General features: G+C 32.0%; 1 protein-coding gene across 3 annotated transcripts in view; it reads right to left on the bottom strand.

Annotated features, from left to right (window-relative positions):
• LOC130647830 (dyslexia-associated protein KIAA0319-like protein) overlaps positions 1-17,972 on the bottom strand; it is a 28,214-nt gene that overhangs the window by 6,467 nt on the left and 3,775 nt on the right. Inside the window, exons 3-24 of one of the 3 annotated variants that reach the window (XM_057453817.1) lie at positions 16,339-16,383; positions 15,308-15,708; positions 14,517-14,866; positions 12,547-12,595; positions 12,129-12,200; positions 11,655-11,759; positions 11,358-11,455; positions 11,184-11,277; positions 10,676-10,768; positions 9,996-10,137; positions 9,852-9,916; positions 9,599-9,699; positions 9,349-9,405; positions 9,026-9,190; positions 8,768-8,859; positions 8,411-8,559; positions 7,986-8,137; positions 7,498-7,636; positions 7,222-7,292; positions 6,500-6,731; positions 5,458-5,580; positions 5,097-5,187 (exon numbers count right to left, since the gene is read on the bottom strand). In XM_057453817.1, coding sequence (XP_057309800.1) covers positions 5,097-5,187; positions 5,458-5,580; positions 6,500-6,731; positions 7,222-7,292; positions 7,498-7,636; positions 7,986-8,137; positions 8,411-8,559; positions 8,768-8,859; positions 9,026-9,190; positions 9,349-9,405; positions 9,599-9,699; positions 9,852-9,916; positions 9,996-10,137; positions 10,676-10,768; positions 11,184-11,277; positions 11,358-11,455; positions 11,655-11,759; positions 12,129-12,200; positions 12,547-12,595; positions 14,517-14,866; positions 15,308-15,708; positions 16,339-16,383 — 2,886 coding nt within the window. The remainder of the gene's footprint in view (positions 1-5,096; positions 5,188-5,457; positions 5,581-6,499; positions 6,732-7,221; positions 7,293-7,497; positions 7,637-7,985; positions 8,138-8,410; positions 8,560-8,767; positions 8,860-9,025; positions 9,191-9,348; positions 9,406-9,598; positions 9,700-9,851; positions 9,917-9,995; positions 10,138-10,675; positions 10,769-11,183; positions 11,278-11,357; positions 11,456-11,654; positions 11,760-12,128; positions 12,201-12,546; positions 12,596-14,516; positions 14,867-15,307; positions 15,709-16,338; positions 16,384-17,972) is intronic. The other 2 variants (XM_057453818.1, XM_057453819.1) reach the window with 2 other exon arrangements.

The raw sequence follows: 17,972 nt of genomic DNA, 5'->3' as shown, positions 1-17,972 counted from the left end.
CTCAAATTTAGCCATAACATGCTAAGTTGTTTCCATGTTTACCATAATTGTTGTGGTTTAAAAAATAATAAAACAAAGACCAGATTTCCATATTCAATTAACGTTTCATGTTATTAGGATATCATATGTCGGTCAAACTTCCTGCCCACTCATGATTGATTTTATGCAACAAGATATAAAGAATATCCGATTTATAATACCTCCTTCACTGTTCACAAAAGCTTTGTTGCAAAGTAAACCGATAAAGAACCCTTGTATTCATTAATTTGAAATAACCGGTTTAAATCAAAAACAAAATGTGTAGGGACCTGTTCCGTTACATAATATAATACCTAATATAAAAACACGATAATAATGAAAACACACCAAGGCTTTGTCGGCATGAAATATAACAATTTTGGAAATTTAACCATGCATATCTTTCCGAAGGGGTGCAATTTAAAAGCTATTTAGAAGGCTGAATTGTGTTTTGACTCGACAGTGCATGCTAGGATATCTATGATGTAATCAGGGTAATTTTGATTATGATTGTCCAACAGATATTTCTGCATCGAGAAAGCATATTTCTGGTACACTGTTTTTGATTAAAATGTGCATTAATTCCCCAGTTTTGTTTCAAAGATTCAAAAAAAAAAGGTGTATCATGTGAGAATAATTTGTGCTAACTTAATGGTTGTTGGATTTCTCACAGGCACACAATGAAGGAAAAAAAAATTTTTTTTTAAACATTTTACAAGCACTTCACGGATAATAAATAAGAAGTTGTGCATCAAATTTGCGAATAAGCACAGTAAACCAACTATAACAATGGTTCACTTATCATAATACCTACACACACGAAGTGTTAAAGTATGACAGATAGCCAAACTGTATAGTAAATAAAAGATTGCAAAATCTCACTACATTGTTTATACCACTTGAATGGAGTGAGAACATGACCACTATAATTATAATTCAGGCTCTGCAGGAAATTTAAGTACGAAGCAATGGGAACTAAGTTGTACAAAAAATAATTTGTGCCCTTCAGTGTTATATATCTTCTGACCTCTTCTAGTCTTTTCAAATAGCTAGCACATTCCGAAAAAGCATTGACCGACTTCAAAACATGTTCCGACATCGTTAAAGCACACTTTTTTACACTGATAGGATTATGGTAAGGATGAATATTTAATATGGCCCTACAAAGGGTCTCAAAATATTATAACCCTACCTAAGTTGTTGGATTTTTTGGCTGTAACCAAATGAAAAAAGCCTTTATGATTTTCATTAACATTTTCTATACTAAGAAAAAACAATTTAAAATTGCTTCAAGACTTAATAATTGTATTAAGCAGAATAAATAAACAAAAAACAAATAAAACTGTCATTTTTAGATGTCATTGTTAGCATGGTCACGGTGATGCCAACCGTTGACGTCAAGCTGTATCAACCTAATTCTATCCCTGTTTTAAAGCCTAATTAAAACTTGGCAGGGGATGTTGTAGGACTCCATCACAACTTGATTAAGCAATACACAGGAGTGATTAGTGAAAAAGAGAGTAGTTTATGATCTTTTTATGACCACTGACAATTTGTTCAAATATAATAGGATTCTTTATTTCCTAATCGATCTTAATGAAAAGCTTAATTGCATTTTCATAATTGCTCTTAGTAGGATATAAACAAAGGGTGTCTAACAAGTAGAGGAAATCGTCCATAAACAATGGACAGACATTTTGCTTAGGAATCCAGTCAACAAATAATCATTAACAACAACTTTATTGACATTTACGAAAATGAAAGGATCCTAAAATTTTGTGCAACAATTTTTTTTTTTATTTTTAATAAAAAAACTCTTGCACAAGAGCAGATTAATACTATTCATCTTGTTTTTGTACTTAGCATTGAATATATATTAATATTTGGTGGAAAAGTGAAGGATACATGCTTAGATAATACTGCGAACTAATTGTTATCCCATAAAAAACTACACAGGGGTTGCCAGAGCTCATTTTCTTCTATTGTACATATCACAAGCCTTGTTATTGTATGCATGGTTAGTAACGATTCAGCTACCATTTTGAATAAAAATATAGGTATTAATATAGACTAGTTATTAGACTGTGAAGTAAATCCATGGGTTTAGCCATCCTTAAAATATCGCATTTCCTTTTTCCTTAACACAACGTTTTTACTTCTAAACAGACAGTCAGAAGACAGAGTACGAGACTAGTTGTTAACCTGTGGAAAAATCCATTAGTTGGCTGCCACTTATAATCCAGTCCTCCAATTCTCACCTGTCTTATACATCCTAGGCATTGCCGCTATTTCGTGCTATTCAACTGCAATATGGGTATAATATAACTGTTGATAGAACTAATAATAAAACAGACATTTCGAGATATTATTTAAGATAGTCGTTAACCCGTGTAAAAATCCACGGGGTCGCCTGTCCTTTATATATCACATTTCATGTTTCCGTTACGGTACACGGTAACCCTTTTGAACAGACAAAATACGGCTATTATTATAGAGAAGAAAAAAGTTTTAGATAATTCCTAGGCATTTTTGTCACTAAATCTAATAGACTTGAACTAAAAATTGCTACCCTTATAACTCATGAGGAAATATTTGGGGGAAAAATTGACTTTTATCGAAAATTTCTAAATGGTGGTTTAGGTTGTTATTTGTGTTATAGAGAAGAAATTGATTCAGGTTTTCTAAACAACACAATTTCTTTTTTGCAAGCCCATTGTAAATAACGCCTTTAAGAAACAAACAAAATTCTTTTTAGCACTTGTCAAATCACGATTTTGACTAACAACAGTTCTGTACAAACAAGTTGGCAAATTTTGTGAACATTAACAGTAAGTGGCGTTAATTGCGTAAAAATACAGTCTTGCGGGATCGAAAACAATTGCTGGTAATCAGTTATCTACCTACTCCCATCTCAATTCTAACACATAGTTAAATTAACCGATAGGGGGAAAACCCTTAAACATATTCTGTCTCTTTTAAATAAGTAACTTCAAACTTTACCGGAGGTACTGTATTTTTTTAAAAAGATTTCTTTCTTTTGGTATTTAAAATCAGTTTTTATAGCACAGTGATTTTTAAAAGGCGATTTCATTTATTCAAAAAATTTGGAAATAAAATGTTTTGTTTTGAACATATTCCTCCGACAATCCTCCCCAATCTATTGACACGAGGTGACACATTTACTTTTATAAATACAACACATTTCTACATTTAAGAAGTTTATATATAAATTATAAATATCTGTAAGAAATTGCATTAACTTTTATTTTAAAAATAATGCACTCTGACATAAATATTGCGTCATTGTCAAAATTGTATAGTGTAATCTTTAAAACGGTTCGCACAGTAACTATTACTCCATGTTGTTATAACTGTTCATGAAGAAAAATAATTTTAATTTATTACAAACAAAGTTGTTTACAAATGTGTATGAGGAAAAAATTGAAAAAAACAAAAAAACAACAACAACAAAAAATGGTGGGATAAGTGGTGAGAAAAAAGTCCAACTTGTCAATAAGGCCTAACATTAAAATACCTCCGTTGACGGCAATCTATATTTAGTCAGAAATCAAACAAGAGGGCTTTACGTGTTTTGTAACTTAAAAACGCATTTTGCCAAAAACAACAAAAGAAGAGGAAAAACAAATAAATATATAAAATATAGTTGAAAACTTCAGGTAGTAGTATGACTCTAATTTTTTTTGAGTAAACATTAGCTGAGTAAAAAAAGCAATTAGCCTTAATGACAGCTCGTTAAAATTATGCTGCAATTGTTTGTGGGCAATTTCATGACCACAATGATATTTACTATAATTGATTTGAGGTGGGACGTACTTTATTTATCCTTGATAGCCAGTATCTGATCTCATGAGAAAAAGATAAGTCTTTTTAAAAGCCTTCTCTTTAAATTCAGAAGTGAAAACTTGATAAGAAATATAAAAAAACAGAGATATTGTATTGACTATAAACAGCTCGGAATAGTTTTTTAATAGGTGTTTTTAAAAGTTGATTACACTGCTTATAGTGTAATGTTTCAAACTACATTCATCAACCACATAAAGCAAACCACATAAACACACATTCTCTAACTAGCTAGCTTCTGCTGCAAGAGAACTTCAAACTATAAGAATAAATGATAACGACTTCTTTTATATGTCAGGTTAAACTTTTTAAAATCTTAAGTAAGCTTTAAAAACAACATGAGGTATCTTTATGCCAATATTTTTAGTGCTAATTCCAAAAAGTTCTAAAGAAGTCATCTATAAAAATTCACCAGCATTCATTTATTTATTTCTGGTGTGTTATTGTTTTCAGCATTCAACATTGAGCTTAATTAAGGTAGTTCTAGTGTTTAAAGCCTCTATTTGAGCCGCATAAATCTCTGAAGTTTTTGCTAAGAAATATTTCACTCTAGCAGGCCTATCAATAAGGGGAGAGCAATTGCTCTTGCTCCTGCAAAGGCTCGCCCATTTCTGAGAAATGGGAAACTAGCTGAGCCATGAATTGCTCCCCCCATTCCAAAAATAGTTTTTCTGGCTGAGCAATATCAATTCGTCTCACATGGAAATCAATGTTTCCTTTTCTTATTATTTACAGTAAAAAAGAACAAAAATAGATAAAAAAAGATAAAATAAAATAGAAAGAATTTGTGTTTTTAAACTTTTTCTATTTATTCAGATTGCTCGCCCAGTTTTAATTATTGTAACCTTGGGGGAGCGATTTATTGCTCTGGTGTTATTTTCTTATCGATAGGCCTGCTCTAGATTTCCCAAATTCAACATTGTATCGGAAAAACGTAACCCTAGTATTCAGACCAATTGAAATAACATTTAAAAACATTTACACAGTGATTCAGAGTTCTATGCATAAACAAGAATAAAAAAAACATTCTGCTTCATAGACAACACTTAGATATTTTACATCTGGCAGTGCAAGTGACCAGTCAAGTCAACTTTTTTTGACCATGAAAAAAACTTATTTTACAACATAGAATAATTATCACTGATCACGTATGGCAGTCAACAATCCTTGACCGGTCGTTTTTTAAGCATTGTAACATAGTCAAATATAAGGCTTACCTGGCTAAAAAGAAGCAAATACTCCATATAAGTCCCAACAAGAGAAGGAATATGGCAAATATGGCCACTGACAGGTATAATATACTCCAGTCTAAAAAAGGTTTAGTATAGTGTGTTGTTGTCCCCCAAAATTAAATTTCATTTAAAATAAAAAGTAATAACAAAAAGGATTACAACGTTCGCAGTGGATATTTATACATGACCATACTCTTATCTCTTTTTTTTCTATTCATTCGCGACTCTTACATGCAGCAAGTACAAGTGTGAATAGAGGCTCATTGAATAAAATTACATAAAAACAGTAATGAAGACGACTACAACAACAAACAGCAAGAAACAAATGCACCAAATAGATACTAACCGCAGTTGCTTTCTTTTACGCCAAATTTTGCTTTAAAAAAGTTGCTCATCCAAAATGTATCACATATACACTCCTTTGTCGCATCATCACAGTAACCATGATTTGAACAATTATTTCGACAAACTAAAAATTATTTTAAAAACGTATAAACCTTTAATTAACCAATTTTGTTTTAAGAACCTAGATTATAAAGTTATCTATATGCTGGGAAGTTTGGCAGTGGAAGTTTTTCACCAAAATCCAAGGCAGAAAATGTAACCCTGCCTAATACTAAACAGTGTCAGCTTAAATTTCAAACTTTGTTGCATGAACTTTAATTCTATAGAAATCTTTTGATTGTGGCTAAGACAAACTTATGTTGCTAAAAAAAAGATTTTTGATGCAATTGACCAAACATATTGGTAACAAATGACCTAGGAACCTTTTCAATTAAGGAAACATGCAAATAAAAACATTAAAAGCACCCTCTAGAGTGGCCATCCATAACCAGAGGAGATGGAAGATAAAAAATTGAAAATTCTTGCGTGAAAAAAAATTTAACATGATCACCGTTTTATCATACAAATGAGAATGATTATATGCAACCATATATTTAGCATTTTAATGAACCTTTTAACTTTTATTTTAACACCTATGTTCACCACCCAAAAATATCAGTTTCACACACTTCTAATTGTCTACCGCAATGTGAATTTTGGGAAATGAATAGAAATGGTCAATATGGGATACAATCAATAGAATTTTTCTGTTGAATTGTTATTAGAGTTAGATGATGGACACATTAGCACAGTGAATCTTTTCTTTAGCATCTATTTTAAATGTAACTTTCAGTGTGTGAATACATTTTTGGATAACAATTTGGTGCCGCAACCCCTAAAAATAGACGATCACTAAAATTTGATGCTTCTTGATTTTTGTGCTTCTTTTTTGCGTGACAGGAAGGCATTAAAAATATATATGGTTTGGTTGGTGTTTCTTTCCTACAAAGAAAAACTAAAAAAACTGTTGACGAGATATTTTTTGCTACAAAATTGTTACTTACTATAAGGGGACACTCTCATCATGGTTATATCAAAAAGTTTGCCACCAAACCCAACTTTCTGTTTCAGTAAGTCAGCAATGTATTTTCCATCATACATTCGATTCATGTTTGGATCCTTTACATAAAAGACAAGCTTTACGCCCTTTTTATAGTGCACACTCGCAATTTCTTCGACAACAACAAACTCTTTTCCAACTTCAAGTACAACTGATATCTTTCGTATAAGCTGCTTCTACAAGAAAAGGAAGCGAAATATCAGAACTAACACATCAGGGGACTGCAGTTAAATGTAAAGGAATGCTGGCTGATTCACATTTGCACAAGCTATTTCAATTTAATATATCAAACTTCAAAGTGTTATAATCAAACAGACATTATAGTTTTATTTGTTCCCATCACTGTTTTGTTCACATCACACGTTGTAGAAGGCCAAAGAGTATAAAAACAAATTCTGGATATATTGCTTAAATGGCAAGTAGAACTTTTCAAAAAGGGGCCAACAACAACGTCTTGATTTATGCAAAAAATAACAAATAACGTTTGTAAACCTGGCATTGTCAAAATGTTTTTGTCGTGCTTGAGCATAGCAAAAACAAAAACCTTAATTAATTTAAGATTGCGCTTTGAGAAATCTAGTTAATCATTTCGGAGGTGTTTACAATTATTGATCAGTAATAATCTTGGCACTGCTGTTATTCTGTATATATTTGTTAACATAGTACCTTGCTTTCTTCTGTAAAGCTTCCAATAGCAATATCCAAGTACATTTCGACAAGATGAATTTTGTTTGGGTCTACAACATCATTAAAAATACAAAATAATTTTGATTATATTTCACTACAATTTTTGTGCCAGTCAAAAAATTAAGATAGTATAGGTAGAAATTTTGTAGAAGGTTTATCTTATATAGAATCTTTACTGATTAAAAATTAAACAAAGCAAGCAATTATGCAGATCTTATGTTGTAGGCATGGTAAGACTATAGGAAAAATTACTACCTTCTTTGACTATAACAGTAACAGATGCTTTCCCAGTTAAGCCTTTGTTATCCGTAACAGTTAAATCAAATATGTATTTTCCTTTAACAAGGTTAGCAAGGCGAAGAATCGAATGATGATTGCTACCATTTATAATATCCTACAAAACAGAAACGCCAGCAAATAAATTAATGGCTGAAAGTGTCTACAGCAAATAATGCACTACAGTAAAAATAAAAAGTTTCAAAAACAACACAACTTTTTCTCCAGTCTCCAGTGTTCAAATAACCACATCTGTGTGGGCAACCATAAAAACTAGAAACTAAAGAACTATCACAAGTGCTTTTTTCATTACTTATGCTCAACTCCTTTTAACTTAACTCCTTTTAATCATCTTAATCCTCCTTTTAAGCTTGTCAAGAGTTTTTCAGAGGGAAAGTGCATTCAACATTAGCATTGTCATAAAGAACTGACTTTAAATATCTATGACAGAAACACATGTTACTTACACCAGCAGCAGGACTTGAGCCAGCTCGAGTCCAATGATAGCCTACAATAATTTCATCATCTTTTGATTTGGATCCATCTAAGACCGCAGAGCGACTTGGTAGGTAAATTACTTGCTGTGGATTCACAACTGCAGTTGGTGGTTCGTTGTGATCTGTAACAGAATGGAAATAGAATGATTAAATTAAAAACACAGAAAAAAAAGTGTTTTAGCCTAAGGCTGACAAAAATTTTTAAAGCATTAAGAATAGTGTATTACTTGGCTGAGTAAAAAATAAGTAACTTGGTAAATGTCAAAGTTGTTTGGTAGTGGTATTTCATTTTACCTAATATTGGCTTGGCATGAAGAAAGCAGCACAATAGATGCAGAAAGCAATAACAAAGAACTGTTACAGTGCCTTTGGTCAATATAATTAAAGTCACAAACCTTGTTTTACGTTTATTCGGACTGTATCTGAGCCAGTCAGTTGTTTATCATCAGTTACGGTCAACTTGATGACATAAGTACCAACGCGGAGATCCGAAATATGAACTTTAACCTTATTAGAATCAATCATCTTTATACTGTCAGGGCCTCTACAATGAAAAAAAAGAAGTTTAGTCAACTACTTTTTGATGACCAAAACATACACTTTGAAAACTTAAAAGAGCGATGAACAAGTAATGTGATTCAACTTTGCAAATTTGATCCATATTCTTAAATATTTGTCTGCATGAAAAGTACTGGAAAGGGGAGTTTTACCCAACAAGCACAAACTTTCACAGCTATCATAATTTTACTTACTCTATCTTTTCCCATTTATAAGAAATAATTTTTGAGTTGTCTGTGCTTCGAGAACCGTCCAGCGTTGTTGATACGTCAGGATAAACAAGTTCCTACCAAAAAACAGTTCACTAAATTTATGCCAACAGCCTTCTAGTCAACACATACTGTATTCTGCCATAAATACCAAACTTTTACTTGTGCATGAAGGTACATAATTCTATAATCAAACTTATATTTATTATTTATGCTTCGATAAAATTAATATACAAATATCACCTTATCATCACCAGCAACAGCCACTGGTTTCGTATTCACTTCTGGAAGTACAATAACTTTAACATGCACAATATCAGATTGTCCATTGGAGTCAGTAACTTTAAGATTAAACACGTATGTTCCTTCAACAAGACTTGACACATGCAGTTGAACTTTATCTGTTCCCTAAAAAATGAAGGGTGGGTGTTACTGGTTCCTGCACCCGAGTGTATAAATCAAGAAGAGTTTTGGTTGTTCAAAGGTTTTTGCTGGCTTATATAAGGGTTCACTCCAAAAACAAACAAAAACTCCAAAGTACAGTTAGAAAAAAATTTGAAACTAACCTGCATGTCACAAATAGGACTATCTGAAGACTTGCTCCAAGCATATGTGAGTTCATTCTAAACAAAGTTTTAAATCGCTTAACCGAAGCAAGAAAGAACAAATTAATTTTTGATTAAAAAAGAGCATAATGGTCTCATGTGGTAACTGGGCTGTACTGATGAAGTATAAATATGTGCAAGTGAGAACAACATCCAATTAAGTAACACCAACCTCTGCAAATCAAGAATTATCAAATTCCACAACAGTTACCTTATCATCTGTGCTTTTGTTTCCATTTAGTATAACCGAATTGTTTGGAAGATGTAGGACAATATCATTACCAGCGTTTGCTTTTGGTGGGTAGTCTTGCTCTAGGGAAAGAGAATAAAAAGTTAAAAAAAATGAAACTGGATTGCATCAAAATCATGTTAGTCTGAATTATTTTTAGTTAAGAACTGAAAAAATATCCTTGCACAATCTACAAAATCTTCTGAATTATTGCTAAAGTAAAATAAATAATTACCTTCCTTCACAGTAACAGTTGTCTCCACACTATCAGTCTCACCGTTAGAATCTGTAACAGTCAATCTAAGAATTTATTATATATAGAAGAGTTTATCTTAGTAATTCCAAATGCATATGTTGAACTTCAATGTTAACCACATACCTAAAATTGTATTCTCCAGCAACAAGGTTTTTTAATTGCAGAATTTTTGATGCAGTATTGGATCCAAAAACAGTATTCTCTTTTATCGGTCCCTTAAGTTCTTCCCATTTGTACGATACAATGGCGTCATCATCACTTGATTCTATACAAATATAGACAGCGTAAGAAAATGAAAAAATAAAAAAAATGCTTTGGAAGCATCTTCTTTTAAGGCAGTTCCCCTCTTTTTTGCACATACATTCTAAAATAAGCACCAGTCTGGTATAATTATTCACAGAAAATTGATTAAATTCGTCCTGCTTTGATTTTTACTTTTCAGAATTTTTACCCTATGGGAGTACGGTACAATGCATGGTATTTTTTGTCTTAGAAAGAAATTTAGAGGGAGAAACAGCCTCTTCTTACATATTTAATAGCAAGCTTTTCTTAATCCTTGCTTTATTAATTCTTTGAAGATACTTTTGCTTATAAAGATCTTATGCCATATATCAAAACAATTCTTTTTCATGATAGAAAAGGTCACTAAATATCTTTCGCCAACAAAAAATCCAATTCGATGGCCATATATTTAATATTCATAAATAAAAGACTTAAAGTCATTGCTGACTAGAAACTAAACTTACTTTCAAGGCATGCCACTAGCTTACATATTTATGCTATTAAAACAAACATAAACTCACTTGATCCATCAAGAACAACTGTATTTGTTGGTAGACTAATTGTTTGTTCCTTTGGATAAATTTCAGCTCTCGGTGGGTGATTCAGGTGTGTGGCTAAAATTTAAACATGTAAGAAAATTCAATGAAAAGGAGAAACAAAACAATCTGAATTATTGCTTGCACAATTCTGGGGGAAAAAGTTTTGTAAAACTGCCTTGATGAACATAACAACAGCTTTAAATAGCTTGTAATGGTAAAAATAATGGTAAAAATGAGAACAGAATAAGAACAACAATGGTAAAACCAAAATTTTACAGATTTTCTCCTTTGTTCTGCAAACCCCAAAAATATGGCAGAAATATATTTCAAAGTAAATAAATTGCAAAACTTGTACTTAATCATAAAAATTTGTAATGTACTGTGACATAAACATGCTAGAAGTATGGGTGCAAAATAAGAACAATATCAGGCCAAACAAGTAAAAAATTAAGAACACCATAGGCTGAAGTGCCAATTGAGCATGACTTACGATCTTTCACAGTGATATTGACATATCCTACACCATACTTTCCAGATATAGAGGAGACATGTAGCTTAAACGTGTAAACCCCAGGAATATCAAGCTAAAAATCAGAAACAACACAGTAAAAATACCTGCATGACAATTTTTTTTAAAATATTAAGAAAGTTTTTGTTTCCATACCTTTGTCAATTTGACATTTCGCAATGTTTTCCCTTCAATATAACCGTGGCTGTGTTTCGGAGCTGAAATTTGCGACCATCTATATGCATATTCCCCATCTAAAATCAAAACATCATAAAGCAATTTTTAACAGGGTCCAGACAAAGGGGGGCTGACAAAAAACAATCTATATTGCAAAATTCCTCCCAGGTGGCAAATGAGGTGCCGGAAGGAAGGAGGAAGTATTACCATAAACAAGTAACTTTTTTATTTAATATTCTTAATACTACATAACCCATGATCCAAAAACTAACATACCGTATTTTTCTTTTGGCCATGTGCTAGCAAACAGACTAACTTCATTTTCTGGCAACTCAATTTCCGTATCATCACCAGCAGATACTCGAATCTCCTTATCAGTATCTAAAATATAAATTTCTATATAAAAATCATGTTATGCTGTTGAATGCAATCACTTCTACAAATACTCATATGTGAATGCACTTGCTGGATGCCATTGAACAAAACCTGGGGGAAGTGTACATTTTAATTGTCTGTCTATCCAGTATCTTCCACTCACAACGCAATTAGTGTAAATGACGGAAAATAATCTGATAATCATAGATCTTTAAGAAGAAAAAAATTGTTGTCTTTTTATTACAAATTGCTTCATTATTTTTTCACCATTAATTTCCCAATATGTTTTACAAGAAAATCCATTGCAATAAAAGTAAAAATTGTTAAATTTGATTAATATTATTTGAATACTTATTCAATCTGTAAGAGACGTACCTTTACGGGTAGGTGAAGGCAACGCTGCAGGTGAAGGCGAAGCTGTAGGTGTAGCAACCAATGCATCTAATGCTAAAACATAGAAACAATTTTTACCTTATTATTAATTTATAAAACTAATATTAATGGTTTTTATTTAAAGCTTGGCGAAAAAAAATTTCTCTTTTTTATAAGTTGTCTGCTAGAGTCCATTTTGTTTTTGTTTGCAACCAATATCTTCTGCGTCCTTACCACAAATAAAGCTATGACATGACCACACAGAATAATGTAGCTACTTTACAAGAGACACAAAGCGCATGTTGTACAAGGAAATCCCAACAGCCCCACAATATGGCAACCATGTTTGATAGAAGGGTATTGGTCTGCTTTTGCATGCCTGGTGACAGAAATTTTAAGGATACACACAAAAATATTTTACCTGATTCTTTTTGGTCTGCACTATCCTTAATATCAGAAATAGATGGTTTCTAAAAAAAATTGCTCAGGTAAAAACAATGTAGGGAAAAGTAAAAATAATATAATGTAAAGGCACTGGGTAGTATCAAGAATCATAAAAATAAACTCGCTTTTCTGAATTGCTGTTGTAACACTTGAAACTTTCAATATTTTATGTTATTTTTTACAAGCATAGTAAAACTCTGATTACTAACTACAAGAGTAGAAAGTCAGTCTTGGTCATAAATGGCGTGCGTTCGCACGTCCACGCCTCCGCACACGCCATGTGAAATTCAGGCGTGCTCTTTATCACATGCCTTGTTCTACTTCGTACACACACTAAGCAAAACTGAGTTATTTTAGAGTAATCCCTTACCCAAACTTTACCCAATACATAATTGTTCTTCCGCGTTAAAATATATCTATAAAATGTATTTCTATTAAATACCCACCTTCATTAAAATTGCTGACGTGAGATACATTTTTAATGTTTTTCGTCAGCATTGCGTCAACAATATTTTTTTTGTTTTTCAGCTGGCAAAAAATTTCGTCATTAACCTTGTGTATTGATCTCCTTAAGACGATGACAATTGGAAATGAAGTACACGTCCTATTGACCTACCTTCCTGATGGTGTACTTCTTAAGTTAATAGTTCTGTCCCAACTAGCTCTCTATGTTTTAAGATAAACTGATTAGGAAGTAAGTTGTACACATGCTATTTACGAACTGAAAGTTAGGGCATCATTAAGTTGAATATTGCAGAAGTCGCTGGTGGTTTGCTTGGAAAATGCTTGTCACAGGCACAGAAAAACTGTACAGGAGAATCAATTGTTAGAGTCTTCGCAGAACATCTCTTCTCACTAAACCAAGAGCAGGCTGACTTATTGCCTGCTGTTTCGTGTGGGAGAAAGAACTTCTGGACTTCTTTTTAATACTTTATACAATTTTTTCGATTATTATTACTAAACATGATTTCTCTTTCCCCTTTTAAAAAGATTTTTTAACTTTATTGAACATCTTTTTTCTTTGGTATTACATCACGAGAACATTTGTCCAAAAGCTGTATTAAGGTACAGGACACCTAACCTCTCCCATGTTCTGGTTATAATTAACTTGCATGGGTGCTCCCTCTTCTTGCAGTATTCTCTGTGACGATGAAGGTCAGACTGACTTGTGGCATGGTTCCAAATGGTCTTCCGTCTTTCGTTTAAGTCTCAGTGTAATGCACCAGCCGAGCATAAGAGTGTCAGCATGAAGGAAAGGGGCCGACTTTAATGTTCTCTATACCTTATGTTCTTTGTAATAACACCATACATTTAAATTTCACAACAAAATTATGTCGGCAATTTTTTTCCGACGCAACTATGGTATCTTTGTATTTTATGTCGGCAGTGCTGAATGCCGACGCTAATTTTAAGGGCAGAGGTCTGGGCTTGTAAATATCTTGTTGCTGAAATAAATAAGTCAACAAACGAAAAAGAAGCAAATAAAAAGTAAAAAACAATGCTTCAAAAAATCTGCGCTGCCGCTCTCCTGAATGTAAAAATTGCACGCCAAAATCATAAGTGCAGGCTTTTGTACCCACGTGGGTGCAAATATTCATGACCAAGACTGGAATTTTTACTTGATTATTCATGTTTATTATTCTTTTTTTATCCACTTGTACCTTTGTTGATGGCAATTTATGCAAATTTAGCAGTCTGTGTGCATCTTTACATTCCATTTACCTCTGTTGTGTTTGATTTTTTGTCAAGAATTGGGTTAGGAAAAAAAATGATTATGTAAAAGATTTTTTTTACTTAAGTGAAAATGCAACAAAAAGTAAGAAATGGTGGTGACATACATTGAAATGATTTTTTCATGCATACAGAGAGTACAATTTTAATCAATTTTTGTACATACATGCGTATGTACAGCGATATGTCAACCTCTTTAACAAATAATATGCTAACCTCTATCTCTTTTACTGTATTCGTACTTACATCAACAGAAGCATTTTGAGCAGTTACGGTAAGGTTTCCTATTGTTGAAGATGTATTAAACAAGCTTGCAGTAGGTGTCTGAGTTCTGTTGAATGACATCGATGTTGGTGTATAGTCTGTTATGCCATTTTTGTCTGTCATGCTGGTCGCACGATCAGTGCTAAAGTTTGGAGTGGTAAATTTGTCAGTTGAATTAGATTGTGAAGATGAATCTGTATCTCCTGATTTTGGATCAGTTCCGGTTGATTTTAAATCTGAATTGCTATCTGGCATTGGTGTTTCTGTTTCATCAACATGGTTTGTTGGCAATGGTGTCAAATCTAAATAAGGTATCCATAAATATTTTAAGATTTTCAGAATTAATTATGTTGCATAAATTATGATGTCATATTTCATTAATAGTAGTTTTTACAACTTTCTGTCATTAGTAGTTTAGTCTGCTGATGTACAGACATAAAAGTAAATCAAACATCAAAAAAGTATTCCGGAATGACACTTCTTTGCTGGAGCATGACCTCTTCAATTTTTGCTGACGACTTCACAACTTGTGATCTCCTGGTTAGTTCCAATAAAATATATATAAGGAAACATAAAGACCTATAAAAGTTTATTTTTAGTAAGCTGACATAAAGGTTCTAAATTATGAAGCCTTGTGAATGCAAACAAAAAACAAAAGTATATGTAACAGTTTTGGCTTGAATTCACCTGAAACGAAACTATTAGTAACAAATTTTACTATCTTTGAACAAAAGGAGACATACTTTCTTGTAGATGTATACAACTTTTAGCATCTCCATCTTCAATATCTCTTTTTTGGTCAATCCCACAATTAGTAATGACATGCTGTAAGTACTGTAACATATTAGCATCCGCAAAATCTTTAGAACACTTTCCATACATAAACCTATCGCATTCACTTTCACATACAGGAATCGGCTTTGGGTGAGTGTGGTCTTTGCATTGTGGGTAAAAACGATAACATATAGCTTGGAGAGCAATATCACGGCAAGAACCAGATAAACGCGAGCTAATTTGATGTATAGGTCCACGTAAACGCTCATCCAAAGATGTGTCATTGTTCGCTGTGTAATAATATAATTTTGTGTGGTCAATGTTTTCTCTGCAAACTGTTCCAGTATATTCGTGGCACATGGATTTAATTCTAAAAGAGATACCATTTAATTTTGACAGGAAATAAATTCAATAATTAGGAAAACAAGCAGGGAAAAAAAACGATATATATTTAAAACCTATAAAACAAAGGAAAGTTTCATGAGATTTTTAAAAGGGCTTCCCAAATTTGTTTTAAATGAAATTTATAGAAATTTTGAGAAAGGACATATTTCCTGAAACAATAAATTAACTATGAAGATAAAGAATGTATCAATAGGAACATCTGCAACTGTATTCTGATTTAAGTAGTCTTAGTTAACAAAAAATAGTTAAGACTGTTAGATTTAAAGGAAAAAGATGTTGGACTTATACGATATAGCTCATTTAAAAATATATAAATATATACAACAATTACACTTGTGAGGAATAAAAGTAATTAAAAAAAGGCATAAGGAAGCAAACAAACAAACCCACAGCAAAGTGGAAATTATTAAGCTAGTAAAAATAAAATTAACTTTTAAGCTAACCCGACTTTTATTACCATATAGTGGTTACAAAGCTTCATAGTGTTAAACATCATACTTGGTAAATTATAAAAGTTTACGTTTTATAATATTTGGTATTTATGTATTTATGATACACCCTTACTGTTTACAGGTTATAATTATTTTATCATCACCTTTTATCTCTTTTTAATGAAGGTAGATCTTTATTCAAGATTGTTCTAAAGATAACAAATTTATTTTTTAAAACATATGAAATACATTTAGTCATTTTGTTGCTTAAGCTGAGTTTAGTGATTACGCAACCATAAAGCAACATTGGATGAATGTTTAGTAATAAAAAAATGTGACTTCATTTTTTTTATAAAATAACATCTTATCAGGTCACGCAATTTAGCGATCGTTCCACTACCCTGCTGTTACCCTAACTCTGAAATAGCGTACAAACAATTTTTCATTAGCTAAAAGTTAATATTTTATGAATATCTACATTTGTCTTGTAACAGTCATTTTTTACTTGTGCTCCAAATTTATGCTGCCATGTTTGTTATTAACAGTAATTTTGAAAATTTTTCTGTAACAAACATCAATAGTGTGATATGATCACAACCTTGTTTCCAGCCAGGGACACATACCTACATGGAGTCCCTTGAAGCTCTCAAAGGCTCCTGTAAAGTCATCAGGAACTTACTGGTCAGGCTGTTATACAACATTTGCATAACAGAAGTCAGGAAATTGTTAGAATATCTATTTCTCACTGATAAAAAGTAAAATGGATTTTTCTTTTTTAGTATGCCCTGTTTGTAGATCGTTATTTTAGGGTAAAACCCACTCATTTTTAATTCTAATCATTTATTTATTGTATATATAAAAACAAAATGAAAAATTTTACACGCATTACTTAATAACTCTCTTGTAATTATTCAACTTTTAAAAGTGTAATTATTTAACTTTCAAAAGTGTATTTTGTTCAAGTCACGTAAGACATATGATGAGAGAATTCAAAGTTTGTCTCGACTAATTTTTAAGGCTTCAAATAAAAGTTTCACTTCAAATACCACTTAGTTTGGTTCATGCACACTCTCAAGTAAGCATGTGGCCATCCGGTACGTTTATTTTATTCATGAATGTATATCTGAATTTTGTATAATCTTTGTAAGTTTTGCAATAATTTATTTAGTTTGAACACATATTCACGTTACAAATGATAGTCATTCTTATTTCAATCAATTACCTAACAGTTATCCTAATAACGATATGACGATGAACAAAAATTGGGGTGAACGAAGCTCGGTTCTCCTTAAACGACATTTTTTTAGTCCGCTTATTAAGATTTATTTGAATAGTTATAATATATCTTTCACATATGGAAGTGCACCAACTAACCGATAGCAATATTAACTGTTTATGTATCAAAGTTTTGTTATTGTTTTGTTGAACAATTTCTAGGAATTTTACAATGCAACTGCTTTTTCTGATATTTTTTTCGTTGTCATATTGGTTTAAAGGGATTCCAAGGCACTTTTATAAGTTGGTCTTACCTCAAAGATTTGCATAAGAAAGCCTTAATACATCCATTTTTGTTATAATTTTGTGTGACTTTAGATATAGCTTTTTTAATATTTGTTTTTCTTGCTGCTTACGCCGCCATTACAAGCTTCTTCTTCGTTAAAATTTTCAAATTAGCTTCAGCTTTTTTTGTGGTATATGACCCTGTTACGTGTTATGTCAGGGTGGCTCTAATTATTAGCACTGTTATAGCCAAAACAGAAGGCTTCTCACCAAAAAGTGAAACAAAAGTTATTTTATG

Source organism: Hydractinia symbiolongicarpus, chromosome 6, assembly GCF_029227915.1.
Source record: "Hydractinia symbiolongicarpus strain clone_291-10 chromosome 6, HSymV2.1, whole genome shotgun sequence".
NCBI lineage: Eukaryota > Metazoa > Cnidaria > Hydrozoa > Anthoathecata > Hydractiniidae > Hydractinia > Hydractinia symbiolongicarpus.
This window is presented reverse-complemented; position numbering and strand designations above follow the sequence as displayed.